The sequence below is a fragment of the Macrobrachium nipponense genome, chromosome 9 (genome assembly GCF_015104395.2).
Source record: "Macrobrachium nipponense isolate FS-2020 chromosome 9, ASM1510439v2, whole genome shotgun sequence".
Lineage (NCBI taxonomy): Eukaryota > Metazoa > Arthropoda > Malacostraca > Decapoda > Palaemonidae > Macrobrachium > Macrobrachium nipponense.
In genome coordinates this window covers 23,304,186-23,322,911 of record NC_061110.1, presented here as the reverse complement: position 1 = coordinate 23,322,911, position 18,726 = coordinate 23,304,186, and the positions used below count along the sequence as shown (strand labels likewise).

At 41.1% G+C, this 18,726-nt stretch overlaps 1 protein-coding gene across 4 annotated transcripts in view; it reads left to right on the top strand.

Moving 5' to 3' along the window:
* Positions 1-18,726, top strand: part of LOC135218422 (uncharacterized) — a 99,862-nt gene that overhangs the window by 17,840 nt on the left and 63,296 nt on the right. For all 4 annotated transcript variants that reach the window (XM_064254728.1, XM_064254727.1, XM_064254729.1 and 1 more), the window contains exons 2-4: positions 2,115-3,309; positions 4,164-4,306; positions 12,502-12,657. In XM_064254728.1, coding sequence (XP_064110798.1) covers positions 2,145-3,309; positions 4,164-4,306; positions 12,502-12,657 — 1,464 coding nt within the window. In that variant the 5' untranslated portion in view covers positions 2,115-2,144. The remainder of the gene's footprint in view (positions 1-2,114; positions 3,310-4,163; positions 4,307-12,501; positions 12,658-18,726) is intronic.

Genomic DNA, 18,726 nt, shown 5'->3' with positions numbered 1-18,726 from the left:
AAAGGACCTCAGGTTTGTATAGTTAGGAAAAATACAATTTTCAACAAATTGTTATTTTCTCTAGGAAATGCAGTTTGTGCCTTCACATTAGGTTTTTTGGTCAAGACTGAATGTCCCTCAAAACCTTTATTTAGCGCTTATCAGAGATTCTAGGTTCAACAAACCAAGACAAAACTCTGTTCAGTGAGAGCTCTTAAATGTTATTTGGAAAGAAAGAAAGGTATTAGAGGCTTTTTTTTAAGAGATGTAATTATAGAATCACACTCAAAAAGTACAAGAGGAAGTATTCCCCTTATTAAAAGTCAAAGGGTATGATATAAGGGTGGTAGTCACTTCACTGACTTTTAAGCAGAATCTCTCACTTTGTACAATCCTACAGTCTACATACTTGAAATGTAGATTGGTATTTGCTACACATTAACTTTGGGACAGTGTACAATAAGTGCAGTATATTAGGTCTGTTCTCGATGGCTGGCATGATACTGAGTTACGAAGGATAGGAGTAGACCTCCTCCAATTTTACTCTCTCCTCCCCTTGATTAAGATTGTCGAGTCTGTCTTTGGAAGATGTGTGTTAGGTTAGAATTGTTTTGGTGAATGTTTTTAATTGTGGTGTTGGTGTTAATTCTGGTCTATATTGTATTGCGCCTAGGTCAAAGGCATTTATTTTTGTTTGAATTATCAGCTTTAGCAACATGCTAAATTGCCTCATATGTTTGCAAAGTACCCATCAAATTAGAGGCAACACAGGGCCCTGATGCCCCGTCTCTACATGGCGAGTGGAATAATTACCAAAGGCAATACTTACCTTCCATAGCTCCTTCACCAGGTAAGGTTACAACAGTTATTTGTCAATGCTAGCCAACTTACTGTTTTGAGTAACTTTCCGTTTAGAATATTAGTTTTTGGAATAATGTATGTCCATATATCCCATTGTCAATGTGGGATTCTCCTATGTGATTACAGGCATTCATCAGTTATCAGCGATCCAGTTTTATGGCGCTTGTCTAGCCCCAAAAAGCTGTAATTTTTGGGCGCCAAAATGCACCTATTTCCAGTTATCAGCACCGATACAGGCAGTCCCCGGCTTAAGACTGGGACTCCGTTCTTGAGGCGTGTCATAAGCCGGAAAATTGTCAAAAATCCTAAGATATGTTGAGTATTGGTGCCAATACATCCCTAACAGAGGTGCCATTATAACCAGCTATTGGCGCCAATAACTACTTTGGTTATCAGTGATTTTCATGTATCATCAAGTAGTTGGAACAGAAGCCCGCTGATAACCAGGGGCTGCCTGTACTCGGTAATTTACTTATGTAAAAAATGACGTTTATGTAATAAAATAAATTTTTGTATATAGTACATACTCGCCAAGTAATTTCATAATGGGCCCTCTAACCTCCCTGTTTATAGATATAGAGCACAAACAAATTGACCCTTTTAGCCAAGTTATACCTGTTCTTCCTTGAAAATGGGTGAGGCAATTTACCTACACCCAAAACAAAAGAGCTCGACTGTAATTTCCAAAATTATTCAAATTTCTAGCTGCCTTAGTTATCGGCAAGGTATGCCGATAGGCGAAAACCGCCATTAACCAAAACTGGGCGCTTATGGCACCGATAACCGGTTATTGACGCCATAAGCACCTGTATGGGGGCTCTGTTAGGTATGTTATGGCACACTAACTCTATTATTGGCACCAGTAGAAACTCTGCCTGTTATGGTGCCATAAATCGGCGATTTTATGGAGCTAGACAAGTGCCATAAAACCAAATAGCCGATAACCAGCAACTGCCTGTTTACAAAAATGTATTTTATTATAAAAATGTAATTTTTTTGGAGTTGTCATTTCATCAAGCTCTATTTTCCATGCTGTTTAAACATTGTTAAGTTTGTACTAATATGATTGGATTAGAGAGTTGTCATTGTCCACTGATTATGCAAATTATAAATTGTCATGTTTGTTTGAAAAGTATGTGCTGCAAAGTAGATTTAGTTTTAGCTACTGGACAATAATGGAATATTATGATTAAGTTATGAGTATGTAACTTAAGAGTATATTTTTTAATGTTTTTTTTTTGGAGTTGTTAACTACTGTTCCTTTAAAATTTCAGATTAATAAAAAAGTTTGAGAGACTTTCAAAATGAAGAGGAGTTCCAGAAGAAGAGATTCCCTAAGAATAAGACCGCCATCTGACGGTACTGGGACTCCAGTGTCTTTGCAGTCAACACTCTTTAGCCACAGTTATCAAAGTACATCTGAATCTGTTGTTGTCCCAGAAACTCCTAACAATTCTTTTAACTACCCTGTGAATGACATTAGCATTACTGGTGGAACTGTGCTTGAGACACCTGACACTCCAGCTCCTGAACTTATGGACATTTCTGAGAATGGGGTTCCCCAGGCGCTTGACAAAGACATCCGTAATAAAAGCTTTGAAAACTTGATCTTCACATCTAACATTGCAAAAGTACTTGACAAAGATCTCATGTCCACAGATGAGGAGGATGCCTCTATTCTGGATGTTACGCGTGAGCTTAACGTGCAAGGCATGAGTGTTATGTCAATTCTTGAATCTGAAGATACCTTTGTTCAGTCCTTGCATAGTCAGAACAGGAAAAATAGTTCTAGAATTAGTGTAAATAAGCAGTGTTTGCAATATGTCTCGCCATTGAAAAGGAAAAAGCGAAGGTCTCTTGCAGAAGTAATCTTACCATTTGATTTGAATGATAATGACAAATTATCAAAGAAACTTCAGAGTATACAAGAAATTGAAGAAAGTACAGCTAAAGTCAGACAAAGACGTCGTTCATACACTGTTGTCAAAACCAAGAAAAGTAAAGATAGACAGAGGCCCCTGATCAAAAGTCGAGTGAGCCTTCAATTTTCTGACCTTAACCTAAAGGACACATCCGTACCAAAGAATTATGATCCCCAAGTTAATGATACTACTCCTAATACCAGTTCTGTACTTAAAGAAAGTGTGTCAGAAAATGAATGTAGTACTTTGTTTTCTGAAAACGAAAGTGATGATACAAGTGCCCTAACCAGTGTTAATAAGTCTGTAATTAATATTATAAAAGGACTTCAGTCACAAAGTTCTCCAGAAGGTGCTCATGATGGTGACACTGTCCCTGTAAAGTCATCATTGCATCTTGAAAGTACTACACCTTCATTACCACAACAACAAATAAACCGGATTCCTTCACAAATGCCATCTAAGGAAGCCAGTTACTGTGATGCAGGGAGAAGGAGCAGCGGTGATGATTATCCCCAAACTCAACCAGCCTCAACATTGATTTTGGAAGGTTAGTGTTCTGAGTTGAAGATTGTGTTTTGTTTTAGCCACTATGTTGTGTGTTAAATAGCAATATGATAGACCAAGATTTGGTAGCATAATTATTTTGCATATTAAGGTACCACTTATTTATTTGAATTATTATTTTTTATAGTCCAAATGAAATGTTTAGTTAGATTTTGTGAGGCTTTTATTTTGTGGCAAGCAACGTGGCTCATAATGGTAATATCTATTTGTAACAAACAAGCCTTGTGTTTTGATGTACAAATTGCTTAATGCATGAGGGATTCTGAAGAGCTGAGTTTCCAGCTTATATCTTAGAAAGTAATTTAGGTGAAATTTCCACAACTCTGAGAAGTTTGTGTCTAACATCCTTTTATACGTATAGTACTCTATGTACTTGCACAGCAGAATGAATACTAAGTGAGAACAGTACCATGATCTTTTCCCTATTGTTTCATTAATCAGAGGTGTTACAGCATTCTAGCTTCTGTTTACTAATTTAAAACAAGCAATAAATATTCAAGCACCTCGGTGCTTTAGTGTCCGTTTTATCCTTTTACCCCAATTTTTCTAAAATTGTCAGTCAGACTAAAGTAGCCTTGAGCAGTCTTAGATTTTTGTGCAAATGTATAATTTTTGAATACATACTGTCTCTTAGTGAAAGAGTATGTACAGTATGATATTAAGAAACTTTGGAGTCATTTTGAAAGCTCTCTCTCTCTCTCTCTCTCTCTCTCTCTCTCTCTCTCTCTCTCTCTCTCTCTCTCTCTCTCTCTCTCTCTCTCTCTCTCTCTCTTTTTTATTTTTTTTTTTTTGCAGTATGCAGTATTAAAAATTCAGTAAATGTGCTTGCTCTTTCAGATGTTGTGGCTTATGTAGAAGTACGTATTAAGAGAGCTAATCATTCAGATGTTATAAAAGACCAACTGAAAGCTCTTGGTGCAGTTGTGAGGGAAAGGCTGACTTCTGATGTGACACATGTTATATTTAGAGATGGTAGTAAGGTAAAAGTATATATTTATAGTAATGTTTAATATCTATTATAGGGCTTGAATACAATTTTGATAATGCCAAGTGATTATGAATAGTATGCTGATAGATGATGACTGCTGCAAAAAAAGTTATTCTTGATCTTGAGCTGTTTTCTTCAATCCCTGTAAGGGGGTAGTGCCATCAGTACACCTCACATGGTGCATTGTAAGCATTACTAGAGGGTCTTTACAGCATTCTTGGCTTTAACCTTTTTCATTCCTTTAATGTATACCTCCATTCATATTCTATTTCTTCCATCTGATTTTCCACCCCTCTAACAATTGTTTCATAGTGCAACTGCCAGGTTTTCCTCTTGTCACATCTTTCAAACCTCCTTACTGTCAATTTCCTTTTCGACACTGAATGACCTCATAGGTTCCAGCACTCGCCTTTTGGCATGAATCTTTTATTCTATTGTATATGTATTCTGTTTTCTTCAGTGAATATTTTGTTGTCTCTAGGAACTCCTCCATCTTATTCGCAGCTTGATTGTAGTGGATGGTTACCTTTCAGTGTTTATTTTTTAGTTTTATACATTCAACTTCCCTGGCAGATATATACTTAGCTATAGACTCCGTCGTCCCCGACAGAAATTCGAATTTCGCGGCACACGCTACAGGTAGGTCAGGTGATCTACCGCCACTGCCGGTGGGTGGCAGGAATAGGAACCATTCCCATTTTCTACCAGATTTTCTCTGTCGGCCATACTGGTAACGTCGTTGTTGTTATCTCCTGACTGGATTTTTGTTTTTCATCGCCGTTGATCTTCTGGACTGTCTTTTTGGTGACGTATTTGGATCTGTGGTTTGGCATACGCTTTTGTGGAACGTTTTTTGGATTTTGCTTCGGATTTTGCTCAAAAATGTCTGATTCTAGCTGTGAAGTTAGAAGATGTGTGAATGAGGGTTGTTTGGTGAGGCTACCGAAAGTGTCGTTAGATCCTCACAAGGTATGCAAGAAGTGTAGGGGGTATGAATGCACTAGAAATAACACTTGTGATGAATGTGTGAATATCAATGAGAAAGGATGGAAGACCCTAGATTCCTATTTAAGGAAACTAGAGAGAGATAGGGTTAGAAAGGCAGTCTCTAGAAGCATGAGTAGATCTCGCTCTAACGAGCCAGTTAGTATAACTAACCCTCAATTAATTGCTTCCTCACATGCAGTATCACCTTCTCCCGTAGCAGATGTTGCAAGTTCTGCTGTGGAGATTGCAAATCTGAAGACCGCATTAAGGAGGATGGAGCTTGAAATGCAAGCTCTTAAAGGTAAGACTGTGGAAAGTTACATAAGTGTCCCCAGTGTAGTGGAGGGTGCGTCTGATCGGTTCTGTCTCGCTCCCAGACCTAGACCTCTTCCAAGCTCCCAGGCCCAGAGGAGAAGGAATGTTGACAGTCGTACGGAGGTTACGGAGAATCCCCACCGGTCAGGCGTCCCCTCGGCAGAATCTGTAGCGTCCCAGACTGCCAAGGATCGCCATTGGAAAGGCATCCTAAAAGTGTGCTTTTCGTCATCCGATTCGTCTCCTCGCAGAAGTGGATGGACTTCCGACGAACTGTCGCGTCCGATCAAGAGGAGTTGGAAAGCTCCGACGCTGGACTCGAGCCCGGAACGTTTCCCGGACGATTCTCCTTACGAGAGGAAAAGAGCCAAGAAGACAATGTCTCGATCTCCTACGCCTTCCAGGGGTATTCTCCTATTCATGAGAAAGAAAAGGAAGAAACCGCGACGGACATCCTACTTAAAATGCAGGAACAGATTTCCTCATTAGTAGGAGTATTGAGAAAAGACCTTCCGAGGAGAAAGGACGATTTTCTTCCTGTTAAGAGATCTCGTCCGACGTGCGTTCCGGACTCCAGACTCCTCTCCTCTACTCCTCTTCCGAGAACAGAGATGAATAAGGAAAGATGGACGAAAACTCATAGGCTTTGGACGCCAGATTCGGACAATGAAGAAGAGTGTCTGAGTCGGACAGAACCACCCAGGCGCTCGGCGCCAGAATTGGACGACTCGGACAGGCAAAAGTGTCCTACCCGGACGGCGCCAACCAGACACTATTCGCCAGATGCGGACAGCCCGGACAGGCAGATTTGTCCTATGTGGACAACTATGACCAAGCGCCGTGTGCCGATTGCGGACAACCTGGACAAGGCGGACAGCATGGATAGGACAAAACGTCGTGCGCAGGCAACTCTGTCCGGGCGCCAGGCGCCAGAAGCGGACAAGACAGACAGGCAGAAGTGTCGTACTGGAACGACACCAGCCAGGCGCCAAGTTCCATATGTGGACAGCTCGGACAGACGACACTGTCCGAGACGGACAGATACGTCCAAGCCCATGGAACGAACCAGACTTTCGGCAACTGATAAGCACCAAGCGTCAAGATTTTCTTCAAGAGAACCATACGGAGAAATCAACCAGGAAGCGTCTCTTTATGATTTGGACCAGGAACGGATTTCTCTAGACAGAGACGAAAGATGTCGCACAGGCGGCCATCGTCCTGTTCACGATATGTCCGTTTCTGGTGGAAACTTGCCGCAAGCACAGCCGTCTCCTGATAAGAATGCAAGACGTCGCACAGGCGGCAGTCATTCTTGTCAGGAGGACTTAGATGATGATCGGGTTTTTTCTCGGGATCAGCATTTGCCGGACAGGGACGCAAGATGTCGCACAGGTGGCCGTCGCCCTTGTCGGGAGGGAGCTGATCCTGCGAAGAGCCCTTCACCTTGCGAGAAGAGACGTTCTCTCTCGGCTGATAATGATTCTCCGGTGGAACTTGTATTGGAAGATGTCTCTGACACTGAAGATCAAAAGGGGCTGGACTATCGGACTACAAAGCGTTGGCAGCGCTTTTGCTCCAAGAATTTGGAGATTCTTTGAGTCCTGCCGCTCCTCCGTCTCCTCGGTCGCTGTTCATGAGCACGAAGACCTCAAAGTCGTCCTCCTTCTTGAAGATGCGGCCGACAATTTCCATGAAGAAGGCTTTGCAGTCTTTTGGAAATTGGCTTAACTCCAAGGAGGCGGCGGGAAAGACTGTCTTTACCTGCCCTCCCTCCAGACTTTCTGGGAGGAGGGGTATCTGGTATGAGACAGGCGAAGCAATGAGACTCGCCCTCCCAGCTTCTGCAGAAGCAGATTTTTCAACGCTGGTGGACGCGTCGAGGAGACAGTCTCTATCTTCAGCCAAGACAACTTGGGGAATGTCTGAAATGGACCATCTCCTCAAGGGATTGTTCCATGTCTTGGAAGTTTTCAACTTTCTGGACTGGTCCCTTGGGGTGATGGCCAAGAGGACACAAGACAATGAACGCCTGAGCCCCAATGTCCTTAATAGTATTTTGGCTTGTATGGACAAGGCAGTGCAAGACGGATCAGGGGAAGTGGCCTCCCTTTTCGGGGCGGGAATACTTAAGAAGAGAACTGTATTCAGTTCTTTTCTTACAAAAGCTGTCTCTCCGGTACAGAGGTCGTCCCTTCTGTACGCTCCTCTGTCTAACCAGCTTTTCCCTTCTCAGTTAGTGAGAGACATTTCTCACTCACTTACTGAGAAGGCGACACAAGATCTGCTGGTACAGTCAACCAAAAGACCGAGGACAGCTGTTCCTGCCACGAAGAAGGAGACACGGAACCCAAAGCCGCCCTTTCGAGGGAATTCGTCTTCTCGGTCCTCCTTTAAGATGAGAGGAGCAGAAAGAAGAGGTAGGTCTTCTGCCTTTAGACCTACCAAGAAAAACAAGTGAACCTCAAGTCCTCCAAACACCAGTAGGCACCAGACTTCTGAACTTTGCAGAAGAATGGGCGTCGAGAGGGGCGGGACAACTGGTCCCTCTCAATAGTGAGGAGAGGATATCTCATCCCCTTCAGAGACAGGCCTCCCTTAACGTCTACTCCAAGGGAACTGTCGGCGAAGTACACAGACCCTGTCAAGAGGAAGACCCTTCTTCAACTAGTAGAACAAATGTTGGACAAGGAGGCCATAGAATTAGCACAGGATCCACACTCTCAGGGCTTTTACAATCGACTGTTCCTCGTACCAAAAGCCTCGGGAGGGTGGAGACCTGTCCTGGATGTGAGCGCACTGAACCGATTCTTAGAGAAACAGAAGTTCTTTATGGAAACCTCCAATTCGGTTCTGGCGGCTCTGCGTCCAGGAGATTGGATGGCCTCCTTGGATCTACAAGACGCATATTTTCACGTCCCTCTGCATCCGTCATCGAGGAAATATCTACGTTTCATGATGCAGGGAAGGGTCTTTCAATTCAGGGCTATGTGCTTCGGCCTGTCTACGGCTCCTCAAGTGTTCACCAGCCTGATGAGGAACGTAGCACGATGGCTTCATCTGGAGGGGGTGAACATATCCCTCTATCTGGACGACTGGCTAATAAGGGCCAAATCAAAACAACAATGTTTGGAGGACTTGGAAACTACTTTGAATCTCGTTCGCTCACTCGGACTGCTCGTGAACCTCGAGAAGTCGCAGATGATCCCCAGCCAGGACATTGTCTATCTGGGGATTCAGATGGATTCTCGGGGTTTTCGAGCATTTCCATCGCAAGACAGAGTTGCTCGAGGCTTGGAGAAAGTCTCAACCTTCTTAGGGAAAGAATGAAGCTCAGCGAGGGAATGGTTAAGTCTTCTGGGCACCCTTTCGTCGCTGGAGCAGTTAGTTTCCCTAGGGAGGCTCAATCTGAGACCTCTGCAGTTTTACCTGCAAAGAATGTGGGACAGAAAGAAAGGGGAACTTTCGGATCAGTTTCCCATTCAACAAGAAATAAAATCACACCTGAGGTGATGGTTAACCCCACTTCAAAAGAACGAAGGTATATCCCTTGCGATTCGGAACCCTCTCCTAGTGTTGTTTTCCGACGCCTCGGAAACGGGAATAGATGGGGTAACGCAAACCACTAGGAAAAGAAGGAAGTGTCAGGAACCTGGACAGGAGAACAGGTGTCGTGGCATATAAATGTAAAGGAACTTATGGCAGTTCATCTAGCCTTGAAGAACTTCGAGTCGGAGGTCAGAGGCGTGGTAGTCCAGGTAAATTCAGACAATACCACGGCTCTGGCTTACATCCGAAAACAGGGGGGGACTCACTCGCTCACACTATACAAGATAGCGAGAGACCTCTTGATATGGGCAGAGGAACGAGGCATTGTACTGTTGACGAGGTTTGCACAAGGAACCAAAAATGTCAGAGCAGACAGACTCAGCAGGAAGAACCAGGTCCTTCCAACAGAGTGGACCCTCCACTCCGAAGTCTGCCGAAAGCTCTGGTCCCTCTGGGGGAAGCCTCAGATAGACCTGTTCGCCACGTTCCTCTCCAGAAGGATAGAAAATTTTTGCTCCATAGTCGAAGATCCCAGAGCAATAGCAATAGATGCCCTTCTCATGGACTGGTCGGGCATAGATGCCTACGCTTTTCCCCCATTCAAGATTCTGGGGGAAGTGTTAAGGAAGTTCCGTTCCTCGGAGGCGACGAAACTGACACTCATCGCCCCATATTGGCCCGCTCGAGACTGGTTCACAGAGGTACTGGAATGGACGGTGGACTTCCCCAGATCTCTTCCCATGAGGACAGATCTGCTCAAACAACCCCACTTCGAGAGATATCACGGAAACATCCATGCTCTCTCCCTGACTGCCTTTCGACTATCGAAAGACTTGTCAGAGCGAGAGGCTTTTCTTTTTCTCGAAAAGCTGCAAGCGCAATTGCCAGAGCCCGCAGATCCTCTACTCTGCGGGTCTATCAATCGAAGTGGGAAGTCTTCCGTAGATGGTGTAGGTCGAAGAAGCTGTCCTCTTCCAATACCTCTGTGACCGAAATTGCTGATTTCCTTCTCTTCCTTAGAGAGGAATCACGCTTAGCTGTTTCAACCATAAAAGGTTATAGGAGTATGCTCTCAACGGTATTTAGAAACAAGGGCCTCAACATAGAGGACAACAAGGATCTCCATGATTTGATACAATCCTTTGGTACTACAAAGTCTAAGTCCTCTATCACACCAAGTTGGAATCTGGATGTGGTCCTCCAGTTTCTCTTCGGATACTTTCGAACCACCGAATAAGGCATCCTTTAGAGACCTCTCGAGAAAGTGCATTTTTCTCTTGGCCCTCGCGACTGCCAAGAGGGTCAGTGAGATACATGCATTAGACTCTCGGGTAGGTTTTAGAGGAGATTCTGCTGTTGTCTCTTTCCAACCTCTGTTTCTGGCCAAGAATGAGAACCCTTCTAAACCGTGGCCCAGAAGTTTTGAAATCGAGGGCCTCTCTCCCCTTGTGGGTAGAGAACCAGAAAGGTCTCTGTCCGGTCAGAGCACTGAAGTTCTATCTGAAGAGAAAGAGTCAACTTCAGGGTTGTGATCAGGAACCCGAAGAGGCAAATGTCGAAGAATGCATTAGCATTCTTCGTGAGAAATGTGATAACGGAGGCTCACATGAAATGCCAGGAGAAAGCATTTAAGCTGCTTAGGGTTAGAGCACACAAAGTCCGTGCAATTGCAACTTCCCTAGCATTTAATAGAAATATGTCAATGAAAGACATATTAGCAGCAACATATTGGAGATGCAACTCGGTATTTGCCTCCCACTACTTAAAAGACGTCAGAGTGACTTATGAAAAGTGCTTTTCTCTTGGACCTTATGTATCAGCGGATACTGTGCTGGGACAGGGAGCTGGTACTGATCCTTAAATAATATTGTTTTTAACTAAAAGATTGTTTGGATTTGAGTTTTTATGGTCGTTTGAAAGGATGTTGGGGGGATAACTCCTTTCAATCGTAGTACTAACCCCGGTATTAGGATCAGGTGATCGGGATCGGTGTTATGCTCCTTGATGATGCCATATGGCAAGGTGTTTTGTCATGTAAGTGGATAGGACCCCATTGACAAAGATCCTTAGGTTCTGTCGAGTAAGTGGATAAGACCCCATCGACAGACCATCAAGAACTCTTAGCATGAGGTCACTACCTCGCTGAGGCTCTTGAGGCGATGTAAGCTCCTAGGCAGTAGCCATGAAGTCTTTCGCCGACACAGGTAGGAACCAAGGTTTCTTATATTTTTGTTACCTACAACGTATGTTGTTTTCCTGTCTATTCAGTAATTAGCTGTCTCTTACCCTCCGCCAAAGGTGCCAATCAGCTAAGTATATATCTGCCAGGGAAGTTGAATGTATAAAAATGATATTGTCATGATACAATAAAGTTTTCTACATTCTTACCTGGCAGATATATACAATTAAATGGCCCACCCAGCCTCCCCTCAGGAAACAGGTGGAAGAGAAAATCTGGTAGAAAATGGGAATGGTTCCTATTCCTGCCACCCAGCGGCAGTGGCGGTAGATCACCTGACCTACCTGTAGAGTGTGCCACGAAATTCGACTTTCTGTCGGGGACGATGGAGTCTATAGCTAAGTATATATCTGCCAGGTAAGTATGTATAAAACTTTATTGTATCATGACAATATCATTTTTATCTATGATGAATTACTGGGGAGGTCTGCAATTTCATTTTAACAGTAGAGTATGGAATGTACATAAGTGACTTGTAATAGATTTAGATAATAACAGTGTTTATATGGTTATGAAAGGCTTGTTATTATTCCAAGCCTTGATAAAAGATGCACCCATTATTCTTTAGTATTAGTTCTTAAGTGCTTTTTTGCTTGTGTGTGTGTGAAGTTCAAACATTTGCCTTAAGACTTTTTCTTTTTGGTACATACTGTCCTGTAAGGACTGGAAGATTAAAAATTTACAAATATATTGTTTTAGAAAGTAATGAATACACTGTATGAAGTATACCTCAATTTTTTTCAGTTCTTTTCTCAACTTATATCTTTAATCTGTGCTATTGTGAATACAAGGTGGAAGTCTCATTGGAGTTTCTTAAATCATAATGTATTTCAGTTTTGAATTGTTGCTGTTTTATAAGTAAATGTAGAAGTTTTAATTAGGAAACATAAAAAAATATAACTTTGCAGTTCAGGCAGGCTTTCTAGTGATATTGGTCCTGCCTCACCTTCAGTTACTTGCTCATTCATTACAAGGAACAATTCACTATATAATTTGTCTCCATAACTTGGTATTAAGGCTTTAGTAAAAGTAAAAGGTTTTACATATGAGATCTAAAAATTATTTTAGAAGTCGGGTATTTTCACATCACTATTTTCCAGGGAACTTTTAATCGAGCTAAGAAACGAGGCCTACATTTGGTTTCTTCCTTATGGGTTGATGCTTGCAAGGAAACATTTCAGCGTGTTTCTGAAGCATTGTATCCTAGTACCTCTCTTGAATCTTATAACAACCCACTCTTCCTGTCAAAACTGAGGGTAAGGTATTTTATTTACAGCACTGTATTGGTATTCTTGAAGTAAGTGCATGATTGTAGAATTTAAAGTTTCTAACATTTTAATGTTTTACTTTCATGACAGTTAAAGTCTCTTGGTGTGATATTGAGCGTATGAATTCCATATAGAATAATTCCATTCAGTAGTCAGTTTCAAATAAGATGTACTTATGTCTTGATTTCTTAAAACTTGCAAGTGACAGGAGATTAGTTGATGCTACTATAGTGTGATTTTTACTATTAAAGTTCAACTATAGTGTGATTACTACCCTATTTTACAGGCATAAGGTGATTCCTACCATAGAAGGATAGATAAAACATAAATCTTTGCACTATTTTATTTTATTTAGGATAAATAAAACAAAAAATCACTGAAAGACACTAAAACTCAGAATTAAATTAAATTGCAAATTGGAGAGCTAATTTAGTACCAAAAATTAGCTAACAAAAACTTTTTTAATATCGCTTAGGATTGCTGCGAAGTAGTCTTCGTCTCCTTTCGAAACACGCCAGCAGTTTTCATACAAGGGCCCCTGGAGTAGATACTGTGGAACTCCTTGCTTTTTCTTTAAAATCTTGCTCTTGCTATCTAACCAAGTCTTTCGATATGTTGGGTGTGCGCACCTGTATTTGGGTCAATGTAATGTTCCTGATGATTGGTGGTTTTGTGATTGTACCCAGCTTGATGAAGTTGTCAATAAACTGGCCATTCATCAAAATGTATTGGTGAACCTGTTTCTACTTAACATTCACTGATAAGGATTAATGTCACTGCATCTCATTTGTGTATGCAGAAGTGCCTAACATCAGTATCCTGGCACAGTCCAAAGACCCATGGCTTATCAGTGCATGAGATGTGGTTCTGATGATTTTGCACTGGATCTCCAATGTTTTCTTTGGCAGGTTCATTTCCTGCTAAAAGACAGCCACAATTGTACCTCCGGCACCCTGCAAATCTGGCCTCGTCTATTTGTATTGGATTCTTGGGTATTCCACTCGGCTTTCCTCTCCTAGCCACAGATACCATTTCAGAGCAGACTTCCCGACAGTAATTGAACCGGTCGACTACAGTATTTGGGGATCTACCAATATGCTTTGGCACTTCTTCCATTGGCATTTTGATGCTCCAGTTGTAAACTAGCTCTAAAATTTCACAGAACTTCAAATTACAGTGGAGCCTTCCATTCAGATTAGTGTAATGGAAGAATTCATTCCTCTTTCTAACTCACTGAACTGACCAGCAACCCTTTCTTCTGCACCTCCATATTGGCACATTCAGTCCACGTACTCTTGTTATCCAACATCACTGGCCCATTGCACTTGCAGCAAGAATTTTCCTCAACCAGTAGACCATGTTGAAGGAGATAGTGTCACCATTTCTTCCCTGTGCTCCACTCCATTATAAAACACTCATAACATCTTGGAAGGGTTGATTATACATATTGAGCAACTATCTGATATACAAACAGGGAAATATTGTTTCCTTTTTATTGCGAAAATGGTATTGTTTACATCTGGGCAGGTGGGTATTTTGATATACAAACGGAAATATTGTTTCCTTTTTTATAGCGAAAATGGTATTGTTTACATCTGGGCAGGTGGGTATTCACATTCCTAACATAAAGGACGTCAGGTTTGTATAGTTAGGAAAAAAACAATGGTAGGAATCGGCCTAAATGTAGTAGAGGGGAATCCCCATACTGAGGATGGAACTGAAAATGAAAGTAGGAATCACACTATAGTAGCACTGATTAGTCATATTTTGAGTTCATTTTTTTCATGTGAATACATTACCATAGTACACATATTGTCATGGAATATTCCTAGAGAAAGGTTGAGAAAAAAAAGTCGGTGGGATCACCTGTACATATGGATTTGTCTGTATTTGGTTGTTAGAACTTGGGACCGGGAAGTGAGGAAATACATATTTAAGGACTTGCTTTCCATGAACAAACTTATTTAAAAGATAAAAGTCTGTTATAGATATTGCCCAAATCTCAATTTTATATAAGTAACTTGCCAAGTAATTACATAGCTATAGTTTCAACTCACATGGCAGCTAAAATTTTGTAATTCACGGGAAAGAGCTTCAATTTGTTCCTGCTGGCTTATGACTGAGGATCAATTGTGAGAAGTTTGCTAGTTTGGGATTTCCATCGCTTTTCCAGTTGTTTTTTCCAATTGGTGAAGTATCCTTACCATTGGTAGCCTTCAGCATGATTCAGTATTGAGACTTTAAAGATTAGAGACTTTTTAGGATAGAGACTTTTTTTTCACTGATTACGACTTTGGATAGTTGACTTGTTTTGCAAAGTAGTATGTCAGACTTAAGTTCAGCTAGTGCAGTCAGACTCAAGTTCAGCTTGTATTCTTTATTGCAGCAAAGGCCGCAATAAGAGATTAACTAAGGCATCTTACGACTCAGACATCAGTAACAGAGATAGCAGACTTTTTGCTGTATTTGAGATCCTATAGAGGTCTGTCTTCCTCTCTACCAGTAGAGGTTACAGGGCTATGCTGGCCTCTTGTCTTTTGTCATAGGGGAGGGGTTTGGATTTATGTTCAAACCATGATTTGTCCAACCTCATTAAATCAATCGACACATCCAAGCAGAAGGTATAGTTGCTCTCTTGGAACTTGGAGGTGTAATTATGAAATGGCTCTCTGGTCCCCCTTCAAGCCCCTTCGTTCAACAACATTACGGGGCATTACTAGGAAGACCCTCTTCCTTGTGGTTTTAGCAACTGCTAAGTGGGTCAGTGAGCTGTTCATGCTATTGATAGAAGGACTGGGTTCTCTCAAGGGGATAGTGTCTGTTCCTTTAACCTCGGATTATTGGCAAAGAACAAGACCCTGTCCAACCCCTGGCTGCCTCGTCCTTTTACCATCAAGAACTTAATGGAGATCCAGGGCCCAGAAGAGGAAGAGTTACCTCTTTGCCCTGTGAGAGTGTTAAGATAAGTGCAGTGGAATGCAAAAATCAGAGAACCTACTAGTAACCTATGGAGCTCGGTTAAAAATCCTTCTCGACCCCTTTCTAAGAATGTTATGTCATTCTTTTTGAGGGACCTTATTACTGAAGCACATTGACAGATTGGAGAGGACTTCTTACCTTCCATTAAGGTTAAGTCTTGCTTACCTTCCATTAAGGTTAAGTCTTGAAATCAGAGCGGTCACTATCTCGTTAGCTTTTAAACATAGCCTGTCTCTCTCTTCCATTTTGCAATCAACATAATGAAGGTGTAAGTAAATTTTTGCAATTCCTTACTTGATTGAAGTGGAGACTGTATTTGAAAATTGCAGTACCTTGGGTCTTTTGTCAGTGGCTGGCATGGTGTTGGGCAGTGGTCCAAAACCTTTCGAAAGGTGCAGACCACATAAATGATTGACAATTCAATTGCGGATGCCATAATATATATATATGTGGAAGAGAGAGAGATAGAATAATCTTTACAAACCTAGTGTGAAGGGTGGCATATACATAAAATTCAAATGTTTAATATTCTAGTATTTCAACATGTTTAGTATTTTGATATTTTTACCTTTGGAAGTTTCAATGAGAAGGCTGGTTGTGCATTGCTTCAGATAACTTGGATGTCTCGGGTATAGTTCGTAATTGCCATTCTCATGCAGTCCTTCTGGTGACTATCAGTAAGACGTGACCTACACTTGGATTTTAAGATTTTCATTGTTGAAAATCCTGATTCACACAGGTATGTCGAACCAAAGCACAATTGTAGTCTTTGACATACTTCATCCAGTAGAGAAAATTGCTTTGCATTTACTAATGTCCAGAATTCTTTATTTTCTTTGTTGCGCTTCAGTTACATGTTAGTTTGCGAAGTAATTATTTCCATCTCCAGGTCACTGATGTTTAGTTTGAAAATAGATCCATGATGAGATTTGTGTAGTAATATTGCTGTTACCAAAAGGGTTAGATAGGAATGTGATAGCTGTTCCTTGTAAAACATAACTGAAGTCTGCAAACCTCCTTTTGAATTCATCCAAAATCATGGTGAGCTGATTTGCAAATGTAGAAGCAACAGGAAACTTGGAACTATTGATGTTAACCCTTTTCTCTAGTGTAGGGAAGTGATGTAAGAATCCTTTAGAGATCTGAGACATATAACTTCAGTTTATCAATATTAAGTGTTTACTGAACTTGTCATTTGAAACAAAATTTTCATTGCCCTTGCAATTCTAGATTTACCTCATTCAGTTAGTTGTGATGTCTGTTAAAAATGCAAGGTCTTATAACTCCTTCATTTCATTACATGCTCATATTTAACAACTTTTGAACACAGAACTTGCTGGTGTATAATGCAGTGGTAGCTAATGAACTGAGGTAATGAAGCATCATTTTTGTTCAGTGTCACAAAGCCTACATTGGCACCTATTGTTAAGGGAGCCCCATCTTTTGTTATTGACACAAGTTTTTGAAGAAGAGATTCACTTTGTCAATTAAATTCTTGACATGAAAAACATCTACTCCATGTGATTATCTTTCTGGGGTAAGAGCACTAATGTATCTTCCTTCACAGTGTCATCAGAAAAAACCATGTGCACAAATACACTTCATTGGGCTATGTCCACAGCATTCTTAGATTCATTGAACTGCAAGCTGAAATACTTACATTCTTCAGTGTCTGCTTTCATTTGATTAAATACCTTTCCCAATATCATTTCTATCCTACATGTGACCATGTTCCCAGACAATGGCATGGATTTTATTGCATTTATGATTTCAGTCTTATTCTTGAAACTTTCAAACAAAGGTTCAGACACCAAGCCAACACTCCAGCATTTCACCATTCTCGAATGGTTTCTTATTTTTCACAAGAACATGGGCAACTTTAAGTATAGCAACGGTTGTTGCATAAGCTTTATCAATAGGCTTCCTGAATATTTCTTGCTGAACCCACTACTCAGATTTTAACCTTTTCACTTTCTCACTTCGTAAAGCACTGCCAGACAGATATTTAGTATCATAACTCCTCTTGTGATGTGTTACAAAATGCCTCTCTACATTGCTTTTCTTAGATACAGTAATAGTTGCGCGACAAATTAAGCAAATACATTTGTCTTCGATATTTACGAAAAAATAAGTCTCTTTCCATTCATCATGGAAAGTATAATTATGATTTTTTCTTAATATCAAGCCATTCTTGAGTTGGTAACTGGCATCCAAAGAACTACAGAAGATGGATGCCGAACTCAAGAAAAGAGGCAACAGAATCAACCATCTGATGTTCATGGACGACATCAAGCTGTATGGTAAGAGCATCAAGGAAATAGATACCCTAATCCAGACTGTAAGGATTGTATCTGGGGACATCAGGATGTAGTTTGGAATAGAAAAATGCGCCTTAGTCAACATACAAAAAGGCAAAGTAATGAGAACTGAAGGGATAAAGCTACCAGATGGGAGCAACATCAAACACATAGATGAGACTGGATACAAATACCTGGGAATAATGGAAGGAGGGGATATAAAACACCAAGAGATGAAGGACAAGCTTGGATTTCTTGTTTCATAAAAGCCCATTATGTATTCAGGAAGTTACCTCCCAGCCTGGTGAATCAGGGAGTTCCTCCTCCCAGCCTTATAAGCTTGCTGTTTTTTCACATAAACTTGTTATTCTCTTAAAGAGGTCCCTTCTCATAGTTCCACAAGCTTGGCCCTGGCATATAAGAAATTCCCTCATCCTGTTCCCAAAGCTTGTTTAGACTTCTTTGTGTAAGTGGGCTTTAATCAGTGCTCAACCTGTGATAGCTGTGAAATATAACATTGCAGGGTACCCTTGTTAGAGATGAATGGCATTTCCAAAAATTGTTTGAGGGGGAAACTGTATTTGGACGTGTTGATAAGATTGAAAAAGAATTGGTGTAGGGTGTTTGATCAGTCTGAGATCACAGAAATCTGAAAATTTAGAACTTACCCAATACCAGCATCTCGGTTTGATGTACTTAAAAATCTCCGTGTTTGTACTTTTAAAAAAGGTCAGTTTTACATATATTACCAGTTCTTTAATTTCTTAATTAGATAAAACTT